Source organism: Thalassophryne amazonica, chromosome 17 (genome assembly GCF_902500255.1).
Source record: "Thalassophryne amazonica chromosome 17, fThaAma1.1, whole genome shotgun sequence".
Lineage (NCBI taxonomy): Eukaryota > Metazoa > Chordata > Actinopteri > Batrachoidiformes > Batrachoididae > Thalassophryne > Thalassophryne amazonica.
Window position 1 is genome coordinate 19,214,312 of NC_047119.1, and position 24,240 is coordinate 19,238,551.

The following is a 24,240-nucleotide window of genomic DNA, read 5'->3' on the forward strand; positions in this document are numbered from 1 at the left end:
CCCTGTTTTAATACAACACTGCAAAATGCACAAAACTATCTTTCATTAATGAAAAGAGGACAATGATTCTGCTATGATGGTTTTTCTACCATGAGACTTCTGAAGGGAAGGAAAAAAAAAACAAAAAACTATTTTCCTTGTTTTTATGTAAACAATGAAACTGGTGTTTTCCAAAATCTTCTCCTTGGACAGAGTTTTGCAAAAGCTCAGATTTCGTTGACCTACAATGTAGTTTTCATGTAAATAAGCGGCAGAAAACACATGGAAAAGAACTACGTGTTCCAAAATAACCGTGTGTGTGGACTAGGCATCAGTGTGTCACATCTTTGTGCGTCTTTTAAAGAGAACTTGAAAGTCCTGCTCCTGAGTATCAGTCTCAGGCACATAGCTTAGATTAATGACATTCCAGTTATTGCGTAATCATTTTAGTTCAAAACAGTTTCAATGTAGAGCAGACTTTGGTATATGTTCTGTCTTACAAAACCATGGAAAGTGAGAACTGGTCAAACTGTCAACCAAGGAACTCTAGCTGAGTGGTGAGTCACGAGTTCTTTCAGAGAGCTGACGTCTACGATAATGTACAAAAGGAACATTCTCATCCATGAAGGCTCATTTGTTCAAAATTAAAAAAAAATATAAAGCATACATCCAGCAGTGGTGATAAAAAGGCAGATTCATGTGTAAGAGCTAGATTATCTGACACATTCTGATTTGTTTGTGACCTTGAGGAGGAGGCCAAGCTGAAGTGAGAAAGATGATTCAGAGAGGGGCAGGGAAAAATACAAACCCCAGCAATGTAAAAATGAATCATGGATACTCCTGTGTCTCTTTAGACACATATGAACTGGACATGGAACAAAGAAATATCACAAATAAGGTTGTTGGAGTCACTGAAAATGTGTTTGTCTAATGTAGAAGAATCACATGCAGAGCAAAATGAAAACAAGGGCCCAATCCTATGTATATCTGGTGCAAAACAGCAGACTGCAAAGTTTCTACTTTCCAAGTAACAATGTTGTCATTTTCATGCCCAGCGCCTACGTTGTGTGTGCTTACACTCATCTGTGTGGCAGTGGGATCTATGGTCTGAAAATTAGGGACAGTAAGGTGCAGTGCTGGTGCAGTGATATTGTGAGTGCAGCATGAAGTGATCCCGACACAGACCACCAACAACCTCTTCTAAAATAAAGCAGTTTTTCTATTTATATGCTGCAGATACACCTGAGGTGAGTTTGCGACATGCGTACACGCTGTTTGCACACACAGGGGTGCACGTTAGTGCTCATCGTCTGCCTCCTCACTCAAGCTAAAACAAAAACAGTGGGAAAATTTAAAAAAACAAACAAAACTAAAGTAAAAACTAATGGAAAATACAAATCTTTAGTAACTAGTTCCACGGTTCCCAACATGGGGTCCATGCCCCTCTCTTGAGAGTATCAAAGGGGGTGTGTAAGGTGTTGCCTGCTCTGAGGTTCCGTGCTAAATAACACAAACAACAACAACCACCACATTTTTACACTGGTGAACCTACTCCAGGGTTCATAGTTGGGGAGCAACAAGACAGAGCTGATCATGGGACAGGACCATTCAGGAGCTGGATGGAGATGAGGGAGCCAGAGGTGTTGCAGGAATAAGGTGCGCAAGTGTTTCACCAAAGTGAATTGTGGTAAATGATCCATGACGCACAGATCCGGTTCCTCTCCCATTTAAATAGCATTACACCAGGATCAAGCAGTTAAAGGCCATGAAAGGTGACAAAACAAATGGTTTAATTCATGTTACACCCAAAGCACACCCATGATGAATTAAGATACTAAATTATGACTGGAACAAACTGTTTGTTTTGTGTTTGTGCATCAGAAATAGCAAAGCTGCAGCAGACTTCTGTGTGTGAGAGGAGGGCTGTCGATCAATCAATCAAATCTCGCTCTTCAGAAACGACCAATCACAGCAGAGTCAGTACTGACCCTGGTTCCCTCGCCCATAGTGCCGAAGGTTTTGTGCGAGAGAGCAGGAATCCAGTTCACGCAAGCAGAAACCAACTCCACACTAATCACATATTCCTCCTCACTCGGGCAGCAGCTTCCCCTGAGTGCATGCAAGCGCAGAGCTAATCTGCACGCTCGCAGTTAATATCTACGGGTGTGAAATAATACAATACACTCGAATGCATGTTTTACCCCGCAAGTGCTTTTGGCACTAATCTGACACCACTGAGCTTGAATTAAAGACGTAAAAGGCCAGGTTGGACCTAGAGAAGGCAACCCTGGAAGCAGATTTGGAAACACTGGCCTGGGAACGCCTCGGGATCCCCCAATCAGAGGTGGTCAATGTGGCCCGGGGAAGGGAAGTTTGGGGTCCCCTACTGAAGCTGTTGCCCTCGAGACCCGAACCCGGAAAAGTGGTTGAAGTGATGAGTGAGAAATGGAGACGATGGCGGTCGCTGCAAATGCTGAGGCTGAGATTCTAGAGGCAACAACAGGCACAAATAATAAGGATAAGTGCAGTTTGAGAACAGGTGTCTCTCGGGGGGGGATGTGAAAAAAGTGAAGCGCTGTGAATACTTTCCAGATCCACTTCATAAACCAATCTTCTGAAAAATATAAAGATCCTAAACCCCTACTAGACACATGGCCAAATCAGAAAGGCCCATTTTAGAGCACTTTGAAGGGTGAGGTTACATTAAAATTTTAATTTGTAACATTATAGCTTTTGTTTCTCTGCTGGCACGAAGGCGAATTTTACTTAATTGGAAGTCAAGTGCGCCACCTACTGTCGCTCAGTGGTTGAAGGATGTCATGCTATTTTTGCACTTGGAAAAGATCAAATTTGCTATAAGGTGCTCAGACAAATTCCAATCTGTTTGGGAACCCTTTCTATTACACTTTAGCAGCCTCCAAGGGCTCCCACAGACATTGCAATAAATTAAAAACATACTATGGGTTTAGTCTTACAACTTGAGCACACACAAAGGCACACTTTGTTGGCCATAAAGATCCCTGAAGGCAGATTGAGCTATTTAGTTACTGTTTTAATTTGTTTATTTTGTCATCTACCTATGTCTACCATACACAAAACCAAGGTCTATTGCTGGTACGGTTTCTGTCAATTTATTATTCTTATTACTATCATTATTTTTTGGGTCCAGTCAGTGTGGGGGGAGGGATGGGAGGGGGGTGTTTTGAGTGTGTACAGAGAAAAAAAAAAAAAAATTGAAAAAATTAAAAATCTTTTGTAACCACGCTGATGATTTATTGTTTGTGTTTCTGATTTTTTCAATAAAAAGATTTACAAAAAAAAAAAAAAAAAAATTAATTTGTTACTAAACAATGGTACCATGGCAATATCTGCATCTGTGAATACATAACCCTATAATTGCTGAGTTATGATGAGAATGCTCCAAGTCATTTGATATTTTCAGGAGAGCTCCTACAGTTCCACCACATTTACTCCATTCTGGGGGGGGGGAACAAAAAACAAAAACAAACAAAAAAAACCGTCAAAGCCATATTTAGCCTCACACTGTGCAAAATGTATTAATTCCAGCAGCTATCTGATGCAAAAAATGAAAAATCTGAGTACCATATGATTTTCCTAGGTGGCTCCATTACAAAACCATAAGCCCCTGAATTTTGGAAAAAGGCAAATTTTCCAGTGACATTTTGAGGGTCAAATTTCAAAGGCCTCACTTACCTAAATTTACCTAAAGAGGAATTGAAAGCTAAAATTTTTCATATAGACCTACATGTAAGAATTTTCTTTTCAAAATCTGAGGGGGTGGCCTGGGGGCCCTTAGGCAAGTTGTCAAGGAATGACCCAATAACATTAATTAGCCTGTTAGCAGTGGTGGGCACAGTTCTGCTAATCTGCTAATTAGTGAAGCTAACTTTTTTTATTAGCTGATTAGCCTTTCAGCTAACTTTGAAAGCCATCAGTGGACCAATTAACCTCCGCTAAATTTAGTTCTGATAACTTTCAAACCGCTAACATATCTTTGCAGGCATAGTGAATAAAGCTTAACAGTTGAAAACATTTGTAAAGCCTGAAATCATACATTTTAGTGCCTGCCTGTTACATGTTTTGTAGCAGATAGACAACTATGAGAGGTAGAGCTCAATCCTCTGCCAATGATAACAGGAAAATTACTTTCCTGTCATCAGTGGTTGGTTGGTATATAACACACAAGTTACAGTAACGCGTGTGTTGGTTTTTACAAATAAATCTGTATCTGTAAATATGTCTTTTTTCATTTGTAAAAAAAAAAAGGCAATTTGAAAACTGAAAATTCTGTTTAAGTGATTCAGGACTTTTAGCAAATGTGTGGCAATTAGTATTCACACTGCCATTCTACTGGATGGCCAGTTTCCCATAATGCATTTTGGCACGTGTGTCTGTAAATGCTAAAACCTTCAAAATTAGTGCATTACTTTAAAACTAAAACATATAGCTGATATTTTCACTTTGTAAAATGACAGAGGTGACGTTAATTTCAATAACTTGTCCGGAATAAGTTTGTTTAAAAGTTTAACCATAAGTCAAAACTGTCTTGCTGTGCATGACTCCTGTGATATGCCTGCAAGTCTGGATGGCTGTGAAAATAAATGATTCCATGATTCCTTCCTTCCTTCCTGGTCACCAGGTCTCTTTTGCTGAGAGAAGGCGGATCTGAGACGGAAGCACTGACTTGTTGTGTGAGTAGCTGCCAGTGTACTGGAGTCAATGCTAAAAGATATCAGTTTAGCTTTTTTTAATTTAAGTTTAATTTTTTTTTTTAGGGGTTTACTGGCTTAGCTTTATAAAAGTTATTTTTTTTAGTTAGTGGATTAATGGTTATCAAAGCTAACTTTTGGTTAGCTGTGCCCACCACTGCTTGTTAGCTTCTGCTTGCCAACGTGGTGACTGAGTTATAAATAAATAATCCACTAGCTAAATAAATTTTCCTTCTTTCTGCATGGAGCAGCAACACCATGTTTAAAAAAATAAACTTAGACTGCTGCAACTTGTGTGTTTTTTCCTCTTCGTGACACATTTTTGGACAGATACAACTAAAACTCTGGTTACACATATACTCTGGAAAATACTATATTGATAATTATGCTACTGCCAACGTATTCCACCTCCCCCACCCCGCCCATCCAAGGGAAAAAAAAAAAGCCCCGAATCTGTATCCACTGCAAAAATCATATATCCAACTGACAGACAAAACATTGATCGCATAACGTTCCTGGCACAGAAAAGACAAAAATATCACAACCGCTACATGCTGACCCTAGAAATATTTGATAGGTTATTCATTAAAAAAAAATTATATATATATATATATATATATATATATATATATATATATATATATATATATATATATATATATATATATATATATATATATATATATATATATGTGTGTGTGTGTGTGTACTGGTGCTCATCTACTTGATTCCCAGGAATCAATCTGACTGGAATCAGATGACTCAATGGATTATGCACAGGGGAACAGTCAGTAAGTAATAAACTGTGCATGCACATACTTGTTCAAACACATTTCTATTAAAAAAAAAAAAAAAGTGAAAGTCCACTAACTGAGTCGCAACATGCAAAAAGACTGAAAGACCATTCGCAAGTTTAACTGCTTCAGCTTCCATTTTGCTTTTTCACAATCTACAGTTACACAATATCAAGAAATAACAGTCCCACTTTTATTTCGGAACATCTTTTCCTTGGAACAATTTATCTGTTTACTTCACTGTCCTCCCTTTTTGCTCATCTTCTCACTTGCCCTCTTCCACATTCCTGTTTTGTTGCAGATACAACACTTCTGTTCACTCTTTGTGTGAGTAAAAAAACAGCTTCTATAAGCATATGGGCCTTTGGGGGCGCACTTGCTGAGAAAAAAACAAACAAAAAACAAAACAAAAAGTCAGACTTTACTGCACAACATAACAATAATGTTGGCTTACATCATCGCAGTGTTCTCCCAAATTTACCTTACTCACACAGTGAACATTATGTGAAATACAAATGTCCATGCAGAGATACCCACACTATTTACAAATGCACCTTAAAAGGAGAATAAGATCTATTTTTTTTAGGTGTTTTGGGAGTCATATTTTTCACTCAGGATAAAAATGAATTCAATTACACACTAATTACTTATTTACAATGCAAACACCACATTAGCAAGTACAAGGTAACTGGGTAATTAATGTTACTAGATGGAGCAAAAAGAACTGAATAAACTCTTCTTGTAGCCATTGAACAGGCGATGATGTCACCAGAAGTGCCCAGGTGCACACTCTGCTTCAATGCAGAGCTAAATACGTACACATTTATCTCACTAAAGGTTTGCCTTACCTTAGCCTAGCAGTTGTTCTCTGCTGCAGCTGCCCACAGAAGAATTACAAGTAAACTATTAAGCTGCGTAGTCAGCACTCAACTTGTTTGCACTCTGTGGACAGCCTCAACAGAGGAGGATGACAAAGCTATATATTTGTTAAAAAAAAGTGCATTTCATTTAGGGAGGTAAACGTGCACAGATTTAGCTCTACATTGAAGCGATCCATGCAACCAGACACTTCTAATTACCTTTTTGCCTGTTCAATGGCAACAAAAAGGGTTTTATTTTGTCCATCTGGGAATATGAATTAGACAGGGAGGTGATGGTCTAGTAGTTAAGCGTTGGGCTTGAGACCGGAGGATCCTCAGTTCAAATCCCAGCATGACTGGAATATCACTAAGGGCCCTTGGGCAAGGTCCTTAATCCTCTCGTTGCTCCCGGTGTGTAGTGAGCGCCTTGTATGGCAGCACCCTCACATCGGGATGAATGTGAGGCATTAGTGTCTAAAGCGCTTCGAGCGTCTGATGCAGATGGAAAAGCGCTATATAAATGCAGTCCATTTACAGTTAACTTCTGATTATTAAAATGGTGTTTCCAATCTAAATACATAATGCACTAATTACATTTTTTTGTCCCAAATGAAAATATGACCCCCCCCAAAACATCTATAAATAGATGAAAAGTTGAAAAAAAAAAAAAAAACCCTCCTCCTTTAAGGATGCAGACTTTATTTTCTTTTGGGTGCTCCAGTGAGTTTGGGGATGCCAAAGCGGAACAGCAGACTCCACTATGGAACTCTTCTTTTTTATGATCTGCATATTGAAATGACAAAGTTTTACACTGGACACTCTTCCGAACACCACCCCAGATCTACATACAAGAAAAACTCCTAATGTGCTTGTCTTGACAGAGAGAGGAAACCAGAATATTGGGAGGAAAGCCACAAAGACACAGGGAGAACTTCGCAAACTTCACACAGAACGGAACTGAGCATTGCTGGATTTGAACCCAGGACCTACTATGAGGCAAACCATTGCACAACTAACTGAAAAACAATGAAGAGAGAAATATTGTAGCGGAAGTTATAGCAAATTGAAGTGATTATATATATATATATATATATATATATATATATATATATATATATATATATATATATATATATATATATATATATATATCAAATTGACAGGTGATGTCAGTGAATCCAAACTCAATGGCCATAAGGATTTTAGAAAAGTCTTCACAATAAAGCAGTCATTGCTGTGGTAGCCTCAAGATTTAAATAAATCAGATTATTATGAAAATGTGGGGTTTGTACATTCAAGAACAAGTCTGCTTCTCCTCAGGCAGTTGTGTTCCATAATTGGCAACAAGTTGGACCCGCCCGACTCAGAACCACATGACCTGCTGCCAAGTGCTGGAAGAGTCCAATAATGTTTGGAATTCCCTCATCCGCTATGCATGACTCCAATTACAGCCTCTAGGCCAGCTACAACTTACTGAAGTACCTTAGTTTAAAAAAAAAAAAAAAAGTGGTTGTTGGGGGGAATATGGGAAGCGAGCTAAACACCAAAGGTCAGGTATAAACATGCCCATGCACACACAGACATGCACACACACTTTACAATGTTAACTTACATTCATTTAATACATAATTATTGCAAACACGCATTTGATCGGAGAAGCCAAAGAAGCACGAGTAAGTACGCTGTGTAAACGGATGAAACCTGAGAGCACTGACCACTGCTGCGCCATCACTTTCCTGTAGAAAAGAACAGAAAAAAGTAAGAGGAAGAAGGAAACTGGGATCGCTGCCAAGTAACACATCTACAAGGTTCTGAAAATGGACTGTGCTCAATTAAGCCCCATTCATACTGCAACAAAATAGTTCTGGGCACATGAAAAATATTGTGGCTCTGCAGTTATTTCACATTCCTTTGCATCAGCATGGCATCAGATATCGGGCATGCTTTCATATCGTTTGGACATGCTGACACATTGACAAAAAAATGACTTCTGGTGGGTGTTCTGTGCTGTTTGTTCAGGAGATCAGCACTGCTGGTTAATGTTACGGTTCACGATACTCTGCTGGAGAAGTTCCAAAGACAGGCGGGTGTGCATGGAACTACACACAAATGAGTTCATACTGCATCTCACCAAAGAACGTGGCATGTTGCCACATAAACATATAGTAAATCAGAATAAATTTATAATCTCAACTAATAATCCAAATCTAATGATCACAGTTTTATAATATGCCATCTCCAGACCTTTTAGAAAATAATTCATGAATAAAACAATGACAGACTTTCAAACAGTTGAGCAGCCAACTGCTTTAGTTTTCATTCTATCAACAATAGGAAACTACATGTGAAACTACAAACTACATGTGCTCCTACACTGTTCAAATTTCAATGCACTGAAAATGCAAAATAAAGCTTATTTTCCTTTCAAGTCCAATATGCCCCAAATATTTATGGACCTGACAATATAGTACTGGTTGTTTTTTTCCTGCTCTGAAATAAACTGTTTCTTGTCACTTTTCGCCGTATGCATGAACAATTACATGCAGACTGATAGAGCTGGTGTGAAATAGTTCAATTAGATTTAATCATACAATGCCAAACCACAATACAATTTATCGAAAAATGTCATACTAAAGGAAGGACTGGACCTTACACATCACCTGAGCAGTACGGGGGGGGGGGGGGGGGGGCAACTTTTTTGTTAATTCACAGGAAGAAACCTCAAGCAAACCAGACTAATTGGGGTGATCATCTGCTGTGACCATTCTACAAGTATAATGGCAAGTTACAACAAACAAGGTTGACCTTTCTTCACACCATCACATGAAATTAAAGTCATTAAAGTGCATAGTTCTGCCTAGGCCCAAACTGTCCTGTCTTCCAATGTTTAAAAGATTATATTAAGAGGCCCTAAACAACCATTTTGGCTCAACTCAAATAATTAATGACGTGACAAAACCCTTCATTAAGATGTATAAATGTTAGGTCCACTAACACACTAAAAATCACAATTGCGAAAAGTTTTAGAATTCTCTGGTCCCACTTCTTTCTGTGGATTGGCCTAACCTAGTCACAAAATTTGATAAATAAATAAATAAAAACTAACTATCAAACAGCTGTAAGGAAAAACAACCTCCTTCGTGACAGTGGTACAGCCAAGTGCCCCAGATTACAATCATCAAAAGAGAAAGAGGAGGAGACTAAGCAGGAGCACCTAAGGATAAAAAGCCATGATCAAGGAAAAGAATGCCATTGGACGGTGGCTCAGTCAGCATGAGAAATAGCTGCCAGAAAAGCAGAGGTGTAAGTTGGAGTGTGTGGCATATGGAAGAAGCATGCGAGGACGGTAGTTCATTACGTAGAACAACTGAACCAAATAGTGAAATGGAAGAGGCCTGTGCATAGGCCTGTGCATGGAACTTTTACTACGAATTAAATAAGCTCACTGAGGAATGTAAAGCACTCTGGCTCAACTGTTGAGTCAGTAAATGTGTCATGATTCTACTCAGTTCAAGCATGTGTTTGTAAGATTTTATGAATCTGCACATGCGTTGGTTGTTTTGTTTTTTTGTTATCAGCCATCTGTGTTGAGAAAATATGTGTTTGAGAGGGTTGCGTCAGGAAGGGCATCCGGCGTAAAACAAGCCAACCCAACTATGCAGACTCAGAATCGAATTCCCATACCGGATCGGTCGCGGCCCGGGTTAACAACGTCCGCCACTGGTGCTATTGCCCAACAGGGTGCCGGTGGAAATTGGGCTACTGCTGGGCGAAGACGACGAAGAAGAGGAGGAAAACGTTGCCACGAACAGCGGGAGAAGAAGAAAACTAGAAGGGTGGAAATGAGAGTGGGGACTTTGAATGTTGGTAGTATGACTAGTAAAGGGAGAGAGCTGGCTGATATGATGGAGAGGAGAAAGGTAGACATATTGTGTGTGCAAGAGACCAAGTAGAAGGGAAGTAAGAGCAGGAGCATCGGCGGTGGGTACAAGTTGTTGTACCATGGTGAGGACAGGAAGAGAAATGGTGTTGGGGTCATTTTAAAGGAAGAGTATGTTAAAAGTGTGTTGGAGGTTAAGCGAGTGTCTGACAGGGTGATGAGTGTGAAGTTGGAAATTGAAGGGGTGATGATGAATATCATCAGTGCATATGCCCTACAGGTAGGTTGTGAGATGAAGGAGAAAGAAGATTTCTGGAGTGTGTTAGATGAGGTGGTGGAGAGTGTGCCCAAGCATGAAAGAGTGGTGATAGGAGCAGACTTCAATGGGCATGTTGGTGAAGGGAACAGAGGTGATGAGGAAGTAATGGGTAGATATGGTATCAAGGATAGGAATGGGGAAGGACAGACGGTAGTTGATTTTGCAAAAAGGATGGAAATGGCTGTGGTGAATACCTACTTTAAGAAAAGGGAGGAGCACAGGGTAACATATAAGAGCGGAGGAAGGTGCATACAGGTGGACTACATTCTTTATAGGAGATGCAAGCTAAAAGAAATCACAGACTGTAAGGTGGTAGCAGGAGAGAGTGTCACTAGACAGCATAGGATGGTTGTTTGTAGGATGACTTTAGAAGTAAAGAAGAAGAAGAGCGTGAGAGCACAACAAAGGATCAGATGGTGGAAGCTGAAGGAGGAAGACTGTTGTGTGAAATTTAGCGAGCAGGTGAGAGAAGCACTAGTTGGAGAGGAAGCAATTTTGGACAACTGGAAAAGTACTGCAGATGTGGTGAGGGAGACAGCTAGGGCAGTACTGGGTATGACATCTGGACAGTGGAAGGAAGACAAGGAGACTTGGTGGTGGAATGAAGAGGTCCAGGAAAGCATAAGGAGAAAGAGGTTGGCGAAAACGTTTTGGGATAGTTGGAGAGATGAAGAAAGTAGACAGGAGTACAAGGAGATGCGGCGTAAGGCGAGAAGAGAAGTGGCAAAAGCAAAGGAAAAGGCATATTGCGAGCTGTACAAGAAGTTGAATAGTAAGGAAGGAGAAAAGGACTTGTACCGATTGACCAGACAAAGGGACAGAGCTGGAAAGGATGTGCAGCAGGTTAGGGTGGTAAAAGATGCACATGGTAACGTGCTGACAAGTGAGGAGTGTGTGCTGAGAAGGTGGAGGGAATATTTTGAAGAGTTGATGAATAAAGAAAATGAGCGAGAGAAAAGGCTGGATGATGTGGTGAGAGTAAATCAGGAAGTAAAAGAGATTAGTAAGGAAGAAGTGAGGGCTGCTATGAAGAGGATGAAGAGTGGAAAAGCAGTTGGTCCAGATGACATTCCAATGGAGGCATGGAAATGTCTAGGAGACATGGCAACAATGGCAACAATCTGGTTTCTAACCAGATTGTTTAATAAAATCTTGGAAAGTGAGAGGATGCCTGAGGAGTGGAGACGAAGTGTGCTGGTTCCTATTTTCAAGAACAAGGGTGATGTGCAGAGCTGCAGTAACTACAGAGGCATAAAGCTGATCAGCCACAGCATGAAGTTATGGGAAAGAGTAGTAGAAGCTACGCTTAGAAAACAGGTGAAGATCTGTGAGCAGCAATATGGTTTCATGCCGAGAAAGAGCACTACAGATGCAATGTTTGCTCTGAGAATACTGTTGGAAAAGTACAGAGAAGGACAGAAAGAGTTACATTGTGTGTTTGTGGACTTAGAAAAAGCTTATGATAGGGTGCCAAGAGAAGAGCTGTGGCATTGTATGAGGAAGTCTGGAGTGGCAGAGAAGTATGTTAGGGTAGTGCAGGACATGTACAAAAATAGTGTGACAGCGGTGAGATGCGCAGTCGGAATGACAGACTCATTCAAGGTGGAGGTGGGATTACACCAAGGATCAGCTCTGAGTCCTTTCTTGTTTGCAGTGGTGATGGACAGGTTGACAGATGAGATCAGACAGGAGTCCCCATGGACTATGATGTTTGCAGATGACATTGTGATCTGTAGTGAGAGTAGAGAGCAAGTTGAGTCTAGTCTGGAGAAGTGGAGATATGCTTTGGAGAGAATGGGAATGAAAGTCAGTAGAAGCAAGACTGAGTACATGTGTGTGAATGAGAGGGAGCCCAGTGGAATAGTGCAGTTACAAGGAGTAGAAGTGGTGAAAGTAGTTGAGTTTAAATATTTGGGGTCAACTGTTCAAAGTAATGGAGAGTGTGGTAGAGAGGTGAAGAAGAGAGTGCAGGCAGGGTGGAGTGGGTGGAGAAAGGTGGCAGGAGTGATTTGTGACCGAAGAATATCAGCAAGAGTGAAGGGGAAAGTTTACAAAACAGTAGTGAGACCAGCTATGTTGTATGGTTTAGAGACAGTGGCACTAACAAAAAGACAGGAGGCAGAGCTGGAGGTGGCAGAGCTGAAGATGTTGAGATTCTCTTTGGGAGTGACAAGAACGGACAAGATTAGGAATGAACATATCAGAGGGACAGCTCAGGTGGGACGGTTTGGAGACAAAGTCAGAGAGGCGAGATTGAGATGGTTTGGACGTGCAGAGGAGGGACCCAGGGTATATAGGGAGAAGGATGCTGAGGATGGAGCCACCAGGCAGGAGGAGAAGAGGGAGACCAAAGAGGAGGTTCATGGATGTGCTGAGAGAGGACATGCAGGTGGATGGTGTGACAGAGGAAGATACAAAGGACAGGGTGATATTGGAAACGATTGATCTGCTGTGGCGACCCCTAACGGGAACAGCCGAAAGACAAAGAAGAAGAAGTGTCTATACTTATATGCGAGATTGAAAACAGAGGAATTTGCCTGTGTAAAATGTGTGACAGTTAGCAGCAAGCTAGAATTAAGATGGCCTGTAATTAGAATCTATCATTTGGAAACCTCTGTATAAGTGACTCATATATTCTGCCTAAAAACTGCTACCCAGCCACCACCAATTATACTTCATTCAAGCCAGCACCCAAATCCCAGCCCACATAGTAGTTACACATGGACACAACATCAAACTCTTGAGTGTCTGTCTGCTCACGTCATCCCATCGCTGTCAGAATTTCACCCCTCAGATTGGCAGAGACGATGGCTCCCTGCAGTCTTTCTGTTCAGTCTGCTGGATCCGCCTTTTCACTTTGTTCTACTTAAATGGTTTACACATATGGGAGCTTGCAACTGTCTTATACTTGACAGCACACTTAATTTGTTGTCCACAGTAGCTGTCCAAGACTGGATCACAAGTGGGAATTTTTTTTTTTTTTGGAACAATGACTAAAAGCATCCTTTCATAATAGCTCAGATCTAACAACACAAAACTTGTGTACAATACACTTCAATGAGGAGAAACGGCCTAGATTACAAAACAAATACCCCCAATGGAACAGCAGTATGATAATACACAAACGTGAGCAAATAAGCAAATTTTACATATTGCAAAATCTATCAAAACTATATATTTTTTTTGGGGGGGGGGGGTTCTCAATGCACATGGAAGAAATACCCAACCACATCATGATAAACAAAATAGCTGATATTTCCCCAACAAAAACACATAGGGATGCACGATTATATGGCTGATAGAAGTTTAAACGGTTAATTATCTATCGTATCTGCAGATACGAACATTTTCACCAAGATTTTCCGCTGTTAGGTTGGAATACTCACCTTCCACTGCTTGTCGTAGCATCTGAAGTTTTCTTTGACTCTCCTTGATCTTGTCATATGCTCCGAGGCCCGAGCCTACAGAGTGGGCCGAGTGATGATGAGGCTTCCTACTCTTCAGCCCACCGAACTCGGAATAATATGGATCACTCCCCTTGGATGCCCGCAAAGGTGCATTGTACCTCCCTATGGAGTGGGTACTTAGTGCGCTGCTGCCTCTTCGTGCATCCTCTAAAGCTCCAAATCGGAGAGCTTCTGGGTCAATACATGCTAGGTCCACAGAAGAAGCCCAACTCTTCCTGGGCTGGCTTGGCCCTAGGTCTCCACTATAGAAGGGTAAAGACCTTCTGTCCAGTTCAACAGGCCGGCCCTTTTGCTGGGGGTGAAGAGGATGCAGATAAGGGTATGACTGTTGGTGCTGGAGTGGCTGAGGTTTAGCATAGCGTTCTGTTGGCGTGTCAGAGTGGTAGTCAGACACAGAATACTGATGGGTTGTCCTGTCATCCCCCTTTAAAAGATCCTGGATTGGCAGGGACCCCATGGATCGACTGAGGCCCCGGTTAAGAGATGCCTGCTCCTGAGACCTGGCTCTGTAACGCTCTAAAACTCTGGAGGCAGCACTCCTCCCTGATAAAAGGAAAGAGACAAAGGTGTACTCAGTTGTGAGGTTCACAATACCAAAATATAAAGTAACCAAAATCTATGAAGCTATGTAAAGAAAAGCAAAAGACAATTTTCATGTTGAACACTAGCAGACTAAAACATTTAAGTGTTCTTTTCTATTTTCCTAAATACAGTAACTGAAGTAGAGAAATTTTATATAGAGTCCTCAATATCACTGAAGAGATAAAGTAAAATGATAAAGGATTGATATGGAGATCCTGCTGTATGAGCCATACTGTGTTGGCCCTTTTCTGATCTAGGCTCAACTGACATATTGCCAGCATGTGTTCATCCATCAACTTTCTCAACTGAAAAGTCAAATTGGAATATCTACATAAACAAATGAAATGCAATAATTAATGCGAGCAGTAAGAAAATTTAGTTTCAACGGTTTACGGCAAGGAGTATGAAAATTTACATCCAGAAACGATCTTATTTCACATTTATTTTCCAAAGCCAACTGTGCTTACTAAACAAAACAAACTTCTTCATCCAGGAAGACTAATATTAGAAGGAGCAAATAAAGAAAATGCATAGGCTGTTGTTAAATTGAAGACAAAACTTCCATAGACCCTTTCTACTCAGTCTATAAAATAAATGAATGTCACATATTAATTACTACAATAACAAACGTTACCTTGAACACTGAGCGCTGCTTTGACTACTCATTAAACTTTAATATGCTCTTGCAGAAGAGCCAAATACACACCATAACAAATGGCATTTGAGAGTGACCAACATAAAAATGTGGCACACATGTACAAAGCAAAAAATGAGAAGAAATTCAGAAATGAGAGAAAACAGGGACACAGCCTGTAAAAGTTCTGGATGTGGTAGGTGAATTTACAACACACATGCCTGGTCTTAACACAGAAACACATCAAAGAGACAGGAAGTTGGAGAAACGCACAAGGAGTTGACTGAGCAAAAAAATAGAACACTCCCTCTCCCGAAAATAATTCCCTTTTTTAAAAAAAAAGTCAGCTGTTGCTGTCATATTCACTGAAGTAATGAAAAATTGGCAAAATAAATAAAGATAACCAATTTCCCTAGCAGCTGTTTAATGTAAAGTGAACTGAGACCTACTCCTTGGAAGAAAGACAATTAAGGACTCTGTACTTTCCCTTGGGGCGGCTGCCACTCAACAAAGGAAACAAAGCAAAGCACTCATATAAGTAGCAGACGAGCAGCTTCACCAATGACTACAACATATTCTTCTGTAATCAATGCCACTCTGCGATTACATAATCGGGATGATAGCCATGCTTCTGCTCTGCTTTCCATAGCCTGCAAAAATGTCAGACTTCTCTCAGAAACCACTGGGAAGATTTAGTCATATTTTCCTGAATTAAATCTTATTCTAGCTTGCAGTGTTAGTTTTTTTTGGTCTACACTCAGGTCTTTCCTACTTGCAAATAAAAAAAGGATGTGAATAATAATCTGCTTAATTATTGGGGTTGCCATAATATAGTTAACACCCCCCCCCCTCCCCCCCCCAAAAAAGTACTGTAAATAACTTGTAACATACAATGAGCAAAGTTAATTTCATCCATTTTGGATAAGACTGCAACATAAAATGTGGAAACAGTGAAGCGCTGTGTAGCGATGGTACTGATGAGCTCACTGAACGACAAAGATAACAGTCATGCTCACAAATGTCACAGTGGTGCATGCACTGAGCAGTTCAGATCAATGTGTCACCTTATTTCAATGTTACGGAGTCAATATGAAAGATGTAAATGTCCAAACACCTGCTACAGACCACCTGCAACTACACCTCAAGAACGCCACTACATCCACCTCAAAGACCTACAATGTCACTTCTGTCTTGATGCCGTGACTCTTGCACAAATCAGGGGATGTCACAATTGAATCAACAGGAAACTGCTTTGTGAAATGATCAGTGTGTGTGTGTGTGTGTGTAACAATATTTGTCTTTAATTTATCTCTACAGCAACATTCATTTCTCTTGAAGCATAGCCTATGAGGCAGATATATCTGGAAAGAACGTATGGATTCATGAGATCACTAGACACAGGTGTTTAGCGATACACATTTCTTTGCAGGAAGACAAAGGTCTCAGTCTTCAACGTTCAGTTGCTTCTGGTCTCGCTGTGCGGCTATGAGGTAAGGTAACGCCTGGTTGTCTTTAGTCCTAGATATCGTCAGCGAAAGCTTGCGTAATGACAAAATGACTTCATGGCAAATTAGCAGTTACTTGGGGTTACTTGCCATACGCTACTGCCACATGGCGTGCTTCCCTGATCATCACCTATCATGCAGGTGCATCATTGATGAGGTCCCCGAGGGCAAAGGAGATCTGACATCACCTGGCTGCAGCAGATAGATAGCTACTTTTAGTCGGTGGGGACAGACTGGCAGTTTGCTCGGGTTGTTGTTAATCAGGACCCAGTGTGGTGGCACCTATGAATAGTCCCAGATTTGTCCTAAAATGTTGCAGGTTACATTAAATATGCAATCAAGTTTTGTTCATTATATAATCAACATGCTTAATTATACAATGCCAATTCATTTTAGCCCCGTTTATCTACAACAAACAAACAAAAACTCAATAGTTGGTAAAGTCTATCTATAATCCTGAGATTTGTCCTTGTTCTTAATTTTGCAACAATGTAATCATGATTCTAAGAAAAAAAAAGTGTAGTCTGATTTTTATAGTTTGAAGGCTGACAAAATCTAAACCCTTTTCAAATTTCATGAACCACTGGCAGTAAACAAAATAACTAAATAAATCCGATTCCCTGTATAAAAGTTTCAAAAAGTTGTTTTAACAACATAGATAAACCTAATAAGCACATGCACTCCATTTGCTGTGTGTGTAAGAGACAGAATGCAGTTCACCTCACCTGTAGGTAAGCCTTTTCCTCTCAACCTCTCCCGAATCTCCTTACTCCGCTCAGGCAGAGACTCTCTATCCGTCAGCAAACCATCCAGCTGAGACAAAGGTGGGTGTCGTATAAGTGTGTGGTGGCAAACAGCAGAAGAGGATATTAGGAAAAACAAAACAGCAAAAACAGGTCATTTAGGTCATTTATTTCTTTAATGCATCAAAGTCATCCATCTTAAAATCCATTTTAATAAATGATATTTTCTATCAATCAACAATGTACCACTTTTATTTAAAGGTATTCTGTCACACCAACAGTCTATGGAGTAACTGTTTAGTTTGAAATTGAACTTGTAACTGAAACAAAATTTCTTGGGGTTTTATTGATGACAAATTAAGCTGGAAAACACATTAATAATGTTAAATTTAAAATGTCTAAAGCCATTGCAATCCTGTGTGAGGCCTTGCAACATTCATTAACTATTATCATTACTTGTTCCATATATGACCTACTGCATTGAGGTTTGGGGAAACACATACAAAACTAATATTATTTGTCTTTTCACATATTTTAAAACTCTGGGACTTGGTTGATTACACCAAAATTCAAATCATGTATAAAGTCAAAAACAAAACCTTTTCCTCAACATGTACCAGGAACTGTTTAAAATGGAGGGAGTCCAGTTACAATTTGAGAGCAACATCAGTATTTGAAAAGTCAAAGATTCAAACTACTATAAAAAGTAATTTCTGTAAAAGCTGTTAACATTTGGAAAATTGTCCTGATAACATCAAATTATCTGGTACCTTAGTCGGCTTTAAAAGGCTCTATAAGAACAATATAATTACTTCTTATAATCTGATGAACTAGGTTTATAGATTTTTGTTATTGTTTTTGGGGATTGTGCACTGTGTTTGTCTGGTTGTGTTTGGAATTTTTTTTAATTGATTAATTTATACCATTTGTGCTATATATATGGGTGATTCTTTAACTACGGGCACTACTGGCCTTGTAAATGTAATTTCCACCACACCATTGCCTTACAATATAAAGCGCCTTGGGGCAACTGTTTGTTGTGATTTGGCGCTATATACATGTGCTCTGATGTCACTGTTTATCTCCATAGAAACTACCCAAACAATCTTTCATACAAACTGTTTAAAGGGACATTACAGTGTTGTGGTGGAAATTACGGCAATAGTGTGGGACAACTACATTTTGTTTAAAAAAAAAAAAAAAAAATCACAACAGTTGTATGACATTGAATACCCCAATTATGTTTTGATTATTTTACTGATATTTTATTCAGAGATATAAAGATATTTAAAACATTAGAAAAAAACATTTCTTTACCATTCATTTTTATCATTGAAGATCAAAAGTCTGGGTGTGGGACAAGCACAAAACGGCAATATTTGCATATAATGATGCTGAAAAAAGGTGAAAAAGTCATCATAGACTACTAGAACAAATTTCTTAAAACACTTTCATTGTAAAGGCAACTATAAAAGTGTGAAATTTCCCTTTTTTTCTGTTTTTCATACAATATGATCAAAGGACATAAGTGCCCGTAGTCTAAGAATCACCCATATTATATATATATATATATATATATATATATATATATATATATATATATATATATATATATATATATATATATATATATATATATATATCTTCTGGTCCCACAGGTTCACGCTTAAATTGTCCTATTTATGAGTTTTTTGTTATTGTTGAATCTGTGTGCCGAATAAATTCATTCATTCGTTCTTCAGTGATTTGACAGTGTGCTAATCAGCTTATTTTTTGATCTTGCCAGTGGTTAGCTGACAACAGCGCAACTTTAAAAACTCCTGTTGCTGTCAGCTTCAGTTAAAGTTAGCAGTCAAGAGATTTCAACAGAAGGTGTCAGAATCTGAAATCTACACCACATATTTTGATGCCCATCGATATAACAAAAGCCAAACATTACCTCTACCTTGAATATATTGTTGCACTGCACACCTTTATTTCATGAAATGCTCTCACTGTTCATGCGATTTCCTGGTGCTGTCAGAAGTCCTCTACAATAACACACGTTTCACATCAGACATCAGTGTTGCTGGTCTGCTTGTCAGACAGCAGACTGATTACTGGGGGGACTAACAATAAAACTGAACATTAAATCTGGCTTATAATCAAATATATATTAGTGAAGCTGACCATCCTCGACATTTTTAATATGAAAATTTGTGTATTATTTTGTGAATTTTTTTTTTTGGAATGACCAATGATCAAGCTTTGTAGGACTGTGGTAGGATTACATAATTAACAGGCACATCACTTAACCAAACTTTAGCGATTGCCTTCCTGAGCAACTCAAAGTCCTCTGTACAACAAATACTCGTATATGTCATGCTTTGGAGGGTGTGACAGTTGTTTAGAGGAAACACTGCATTGTCAAAATTATCTGAAAGGATGTTAAGCAATAAGGGACATCCAAGAAGATAACTGTTAAGAAAACCAATACATGCCCAGATTCAATAATACACATTTAGAATGTTGTATTAAAGTTACACAAATTAAATGTATACCTGAGAAAGGCTGCCCAGTACCAAACGGACCAGTTTTCTGACATAGGTGAAGGGAGGGTCACAGCTAGAGTTTCTGATTTGTTTGCTGCAGACATCCAGCACGGTGCGCAGTGACAAACGACTCAATGTCACGTCGTCACACATGTTGAGAAGCAGACTGTTCAGGTGTTCCCCTAACTTCATAGGCTGTAAGGTAAAGCAGATATTGGTGAGAACAGCAGCATTAACTGTGATGTGATAAACTCTGCTGGTATCTGTGAATCAGAGACTGTATCTGCAGTAACACAATGGCTTTCATTGTGCAAAACTGAAGAGATAAAGCAGTTTTCCCAGCATGGTTTATACTCTTCACTGACAAGATAACATGATCTTAGACCAGTCTGTGTCTCACAAGAGCTCAAAATAGCGCAGTTATCAAATCGGATGCATTACTCGGGGTGAAATACTATGACACCCATATATTATTAATAATTTAAATATATGTAAACATAAACAATGTGCAAACAAGACTTTCAAAACAAAAACTTCAGGTGTTAATTATGAAGGAGCTTTTGTTTGAAGTATTCATAGATTCATTCTAAAAGTTTATATAACAGTGTGCGGTACAGATTTACTGTTACATTGAATTCTTTTTAAAAGTAATAACAGCATAAATCTTAATGCAGCGTCGCAATGACATCAAAGTGTGAGCGGGGAAAAAGTAACTTTACACTCAAGTGAATGGAGCATTTTAAAAGCAGACTTCCTCTGCAACACATAGAAGTAGTAAGTCTTGTATAGGCCCTGAGGCCTGTTGATGCCAGTGCAGGCCCTAAATATTTTACTTAAAAATAGGATTTAAACACAGGTATTTTATTTACATTCAGATCCACAATCAAAAATTCCTCCATTTCATTTTTTTAAGTTCTTTTCAAAGATGGAAAAGCAAGTTCCTTTGGTTTCTGGCTTGTTTTCACTCAGGGTCTCCCCCTGTTTTATGCTGATCAAAAAAAAAAAAAAAAAAAATCAGATTTGTGACTGAGAACCATGGACTAAAGCAAACAGTGGATTTTGTGGTCAGTTACACCCCTAGTAAATAACGCTAATGGCACCAAGAGTGAATCTATTCAGCTCCTATGCATTCTTCATTTGAGGAGAAAAGCAGCTGTCCATTCGATATGTCTAACAGTCAGCAGCAAAAATTTACGAAGCACCTGCTGTGAAGAGGACTACAGCAACTGCTTCAAGGATGAAGAAATTAAGACTGTGTCAGGTCGATTATGTTTGAGCCTGCCAGAGAAACAAAATGGATGTTAGACTTCAGACAAAATCCTCGTTTTGTTTATACTCTGTAGGTGTAATGGTACTTTGTCACTTACATAAACTACAGCTTTATTTTTACAACTGTCGGAGACATGACCACAACGTGAACCAGATCATTTCCTGACATATCTCAGGTTCAACACTTCTCAGTGTGCATTTGCTCACCCCTTTTCAATAAGGACGACATCTTGAAAAGTTTGCATTTTGAAAAGTTTCCTGGAAAAACGTCAGCTTTCAACATTCAACATTTTTGGGCGGCACGGTAGCTTAGTGATTGGCACTGGTGCCTCACAGCAAGAAGGCTGTGGGATCAATTCCCGACCTTTCTTTGTGGAGTGCTCCGGTTTCCTCCCACAATCAAAGACATGCTTATTCTGTTCCTTTCTCTGCCCCTGACCAAGGCAGCGTCTCTACATCTGGAGTTGGTCCCCGGGCGCCAGACTTTGGCTGCCCACTGCTCCTAGTGGTTGGATTGTGTCTAACTGTAATTAGGATGGGTTAAATGCAGAGGACAAGTTTTGTTCTTTGTATATATATATATATATATATATATATATATATGCAATGACAATATTCTAACTAGCACTTCACATATCTGACTGAATATTCTCCATATGTTGCTTTCAGTCACGCTAGCATCAATGCAAAAGACCTGATGCCATTCCACGTCTTATTTACAATTAACAATTACCGTTTATGCATTGGCCTCTTTTATTCTTAATGTCCATTCTTTCCACCATATTCAGCGCAGAAGTCATCTACTCATTCATTAGTCTTAGTTAATCAAAGACGTATCTGTGCTGTTAAAATACTTTACCTGACTTTGGGGGATCTCGTAATCTGCTCCCCAGAATAGGGTCATCCCCAGAGAGTACATATGCATCTGGAAAAATAATGAAATCATTGTAGCAATTTGTTTGATTGCACATCATTAACAACAAACATAGTAAGATTAATAAGAATATTTCTTAAAATACAAAAACACAGGTCTGCAGCTTTCTTATAATAAGTAATTTTACATCTAAAACTGTGCCCAGATCTTTTCTTTTCAACAACTGCCAGAGTGTAATAAACTGAATAAACTGAATTTATTCTTATTCGGAAAGGAAACCAACAAGGGGCTTAAAGTTTAAGTCCAAAAACATCTTTCCATTTTCCTTTCCTTATTGCTGTTCACTCATTGCGTGGGAGAGAATTCACTTCCCCTGAATGTTGGGCTTGGTTGAGGAAAGAATAATTCAGACATTGCCAAAGAATGCAACAGAGTCGTCAAGGTCTTTTCGGAACAGACCTCGGCACAAATTTAAACACGCACACTCAGAAAATGTGGAAATTTAAAAGCCGCCTGTAAAAGAAAGTAAGGATACCGAACTTTATGTTGAAAACGTGACAGGAAAAAAAAAAATCATGGCAGTTATAGCTGACATATAGTGGCCACAGTTCCTGATGATGAGAGAAACAGATTATATTCTATAGTCTGAAATAACTGAGCTGGGGCAGACGGGCACAGTGCTGGAAGCTGACTCAGCACAAAGCTCTGTTGAGGTCTATGGGACTGTACCAGATGGGAATCCAGTCATGCAAACTTTCAGCTCTGCTGTTACAGAGGCAGAGTGGAACACAGAGCGCTTGGATCAGGACATATGTAAAGGTAGCTGAGCATTCCAGCAGGCTGCTTTATTATGTGTGAATTCCTAACAACTTAAAAATAATATAAATGAATAAATATTGGAGAATTGGAGACTCGGCTCCGCACCGTGGAAAATTCTACAGCTAGCCAGGCCCCTGTAGTCGGTGCGGACCAAGGTAGCTTAGCCGCCGTTAGTTACCCCCTGGGTGACTGTAAGGAGGAAGCGTAGCCCTAAACAGAAGCCCCGTGTACACCGCCAACCCGTTCACATCTCTAACCGTTTTTCCCCACTCGACGACACACCCGCCGAGGATCAAACTCTGGTTATTGGCGACTCTGTTTTGAGAAATGTGAAGTTAGCGACACCAGCAACCATAGTCAATTGTCTTCCGGGGGCCAGAGCAGGCAACATTGAAGGAAATTTGAAACTGCTGGCTAAGGCTAAGCGTAAATTTGGTAAGACTGTAATTCACGTCGGCAGTAATGACACCCGGTTACGCCAATCGGAGGTCACTAAAATTAACATTAAATCGGTGTGTAACTTTGCAAAAACAATGTCGGACTCTGTAGTTTTCTCTGGGCCCCTCCCCAATCAGACCGGGAGTGACATGTTTAGCCGCATGTTCTCCTTGAATTGCTGGCTGTCTGAGTGGTGTCCAAAAAATGAGGTGGGCTTCATAGATAATTGGCAAAGCTTCTGGGGAAAACCTGGTCTTGTTAGGAGAGACGGCATCCAGCCCACTTTGGATGGAGCAGCTCTCATTTCTAGAAATCTGGCCAATTTTCTTAAATCCTCCAAACCGTGACTATCCAGGGTTGGGACCAGGAAGCAGAGTTGTAGTCTTACACACCTCTCTGCAGCTTCTCTCCCCCTGCCATCCCCTCATTACCCCATCCCCATAGAGACAGTGCCTGCTCCCAGACTACCAATAACCAGCAAAAATCTATTTAAGCATAAAAATTCAAAAAGAAAAAATAATATAGCACCTTCAACTGCACCACAGACTAAAACAGTTAAATGTGGTCTATTAAACATTAGGTCTCTCTCTTCTAAGTCCCTGTTGGTAAATGATATAATAATTGATCAACATATTGATTTATTCTGCCTTACAGAAACCTGGTTACAGCAGGATGAATATGTTAGTTTAAATGAGTCAACACCCCCGAGTCACACTAACTGTCAGAATGCTCGTAGCACGGGCTGGGGCGGAGGATTAGCAGCAATCTTCCATTCCAGCTTATTAATTAATCAAAAACCCAGACAGAGCTTTAATT

General features: G+C 39.7%; 1 protein-coding gene across 3 annotated transcripts in view; it reads right to left on the minus strand.

Moving 5' to 3' along the window:
• ptpn13 (protein tyrosine phosphatase non-receptor type 13) overlaps window positions 1–24,240 on the minus strand; it is a 94,289-nt gene that overhangs the window by 39,225 nt on the left and 30,824 nt on the right. For all 3 annotated transcript variants that reach the window (XM_034191497.1, XM_034191498.1, XM_034191496.1), the window contains exons 4-7: window positions 22,153–22,218; window positions 20,034–20,219; window positions 17,476–17,563; window positions 13,949–14,572 (exon numbers count right to left, since the gene is read on the minus strand). In XM_034191497.1, the coding sequence (XP_034047388.1) occupies window positions 13,949–14,572; window positions 17,476–17,563; window positions 20,034–20,219; window positions 22,153–22,218 (964 nt within the window). The remainder of the gene's footprint in view (window positions 1–13,948; window positions 14,573–17,475; window positions 17,564–20,033; window positions 20,220–22,152; window positions 22,219–24,240) is intronic.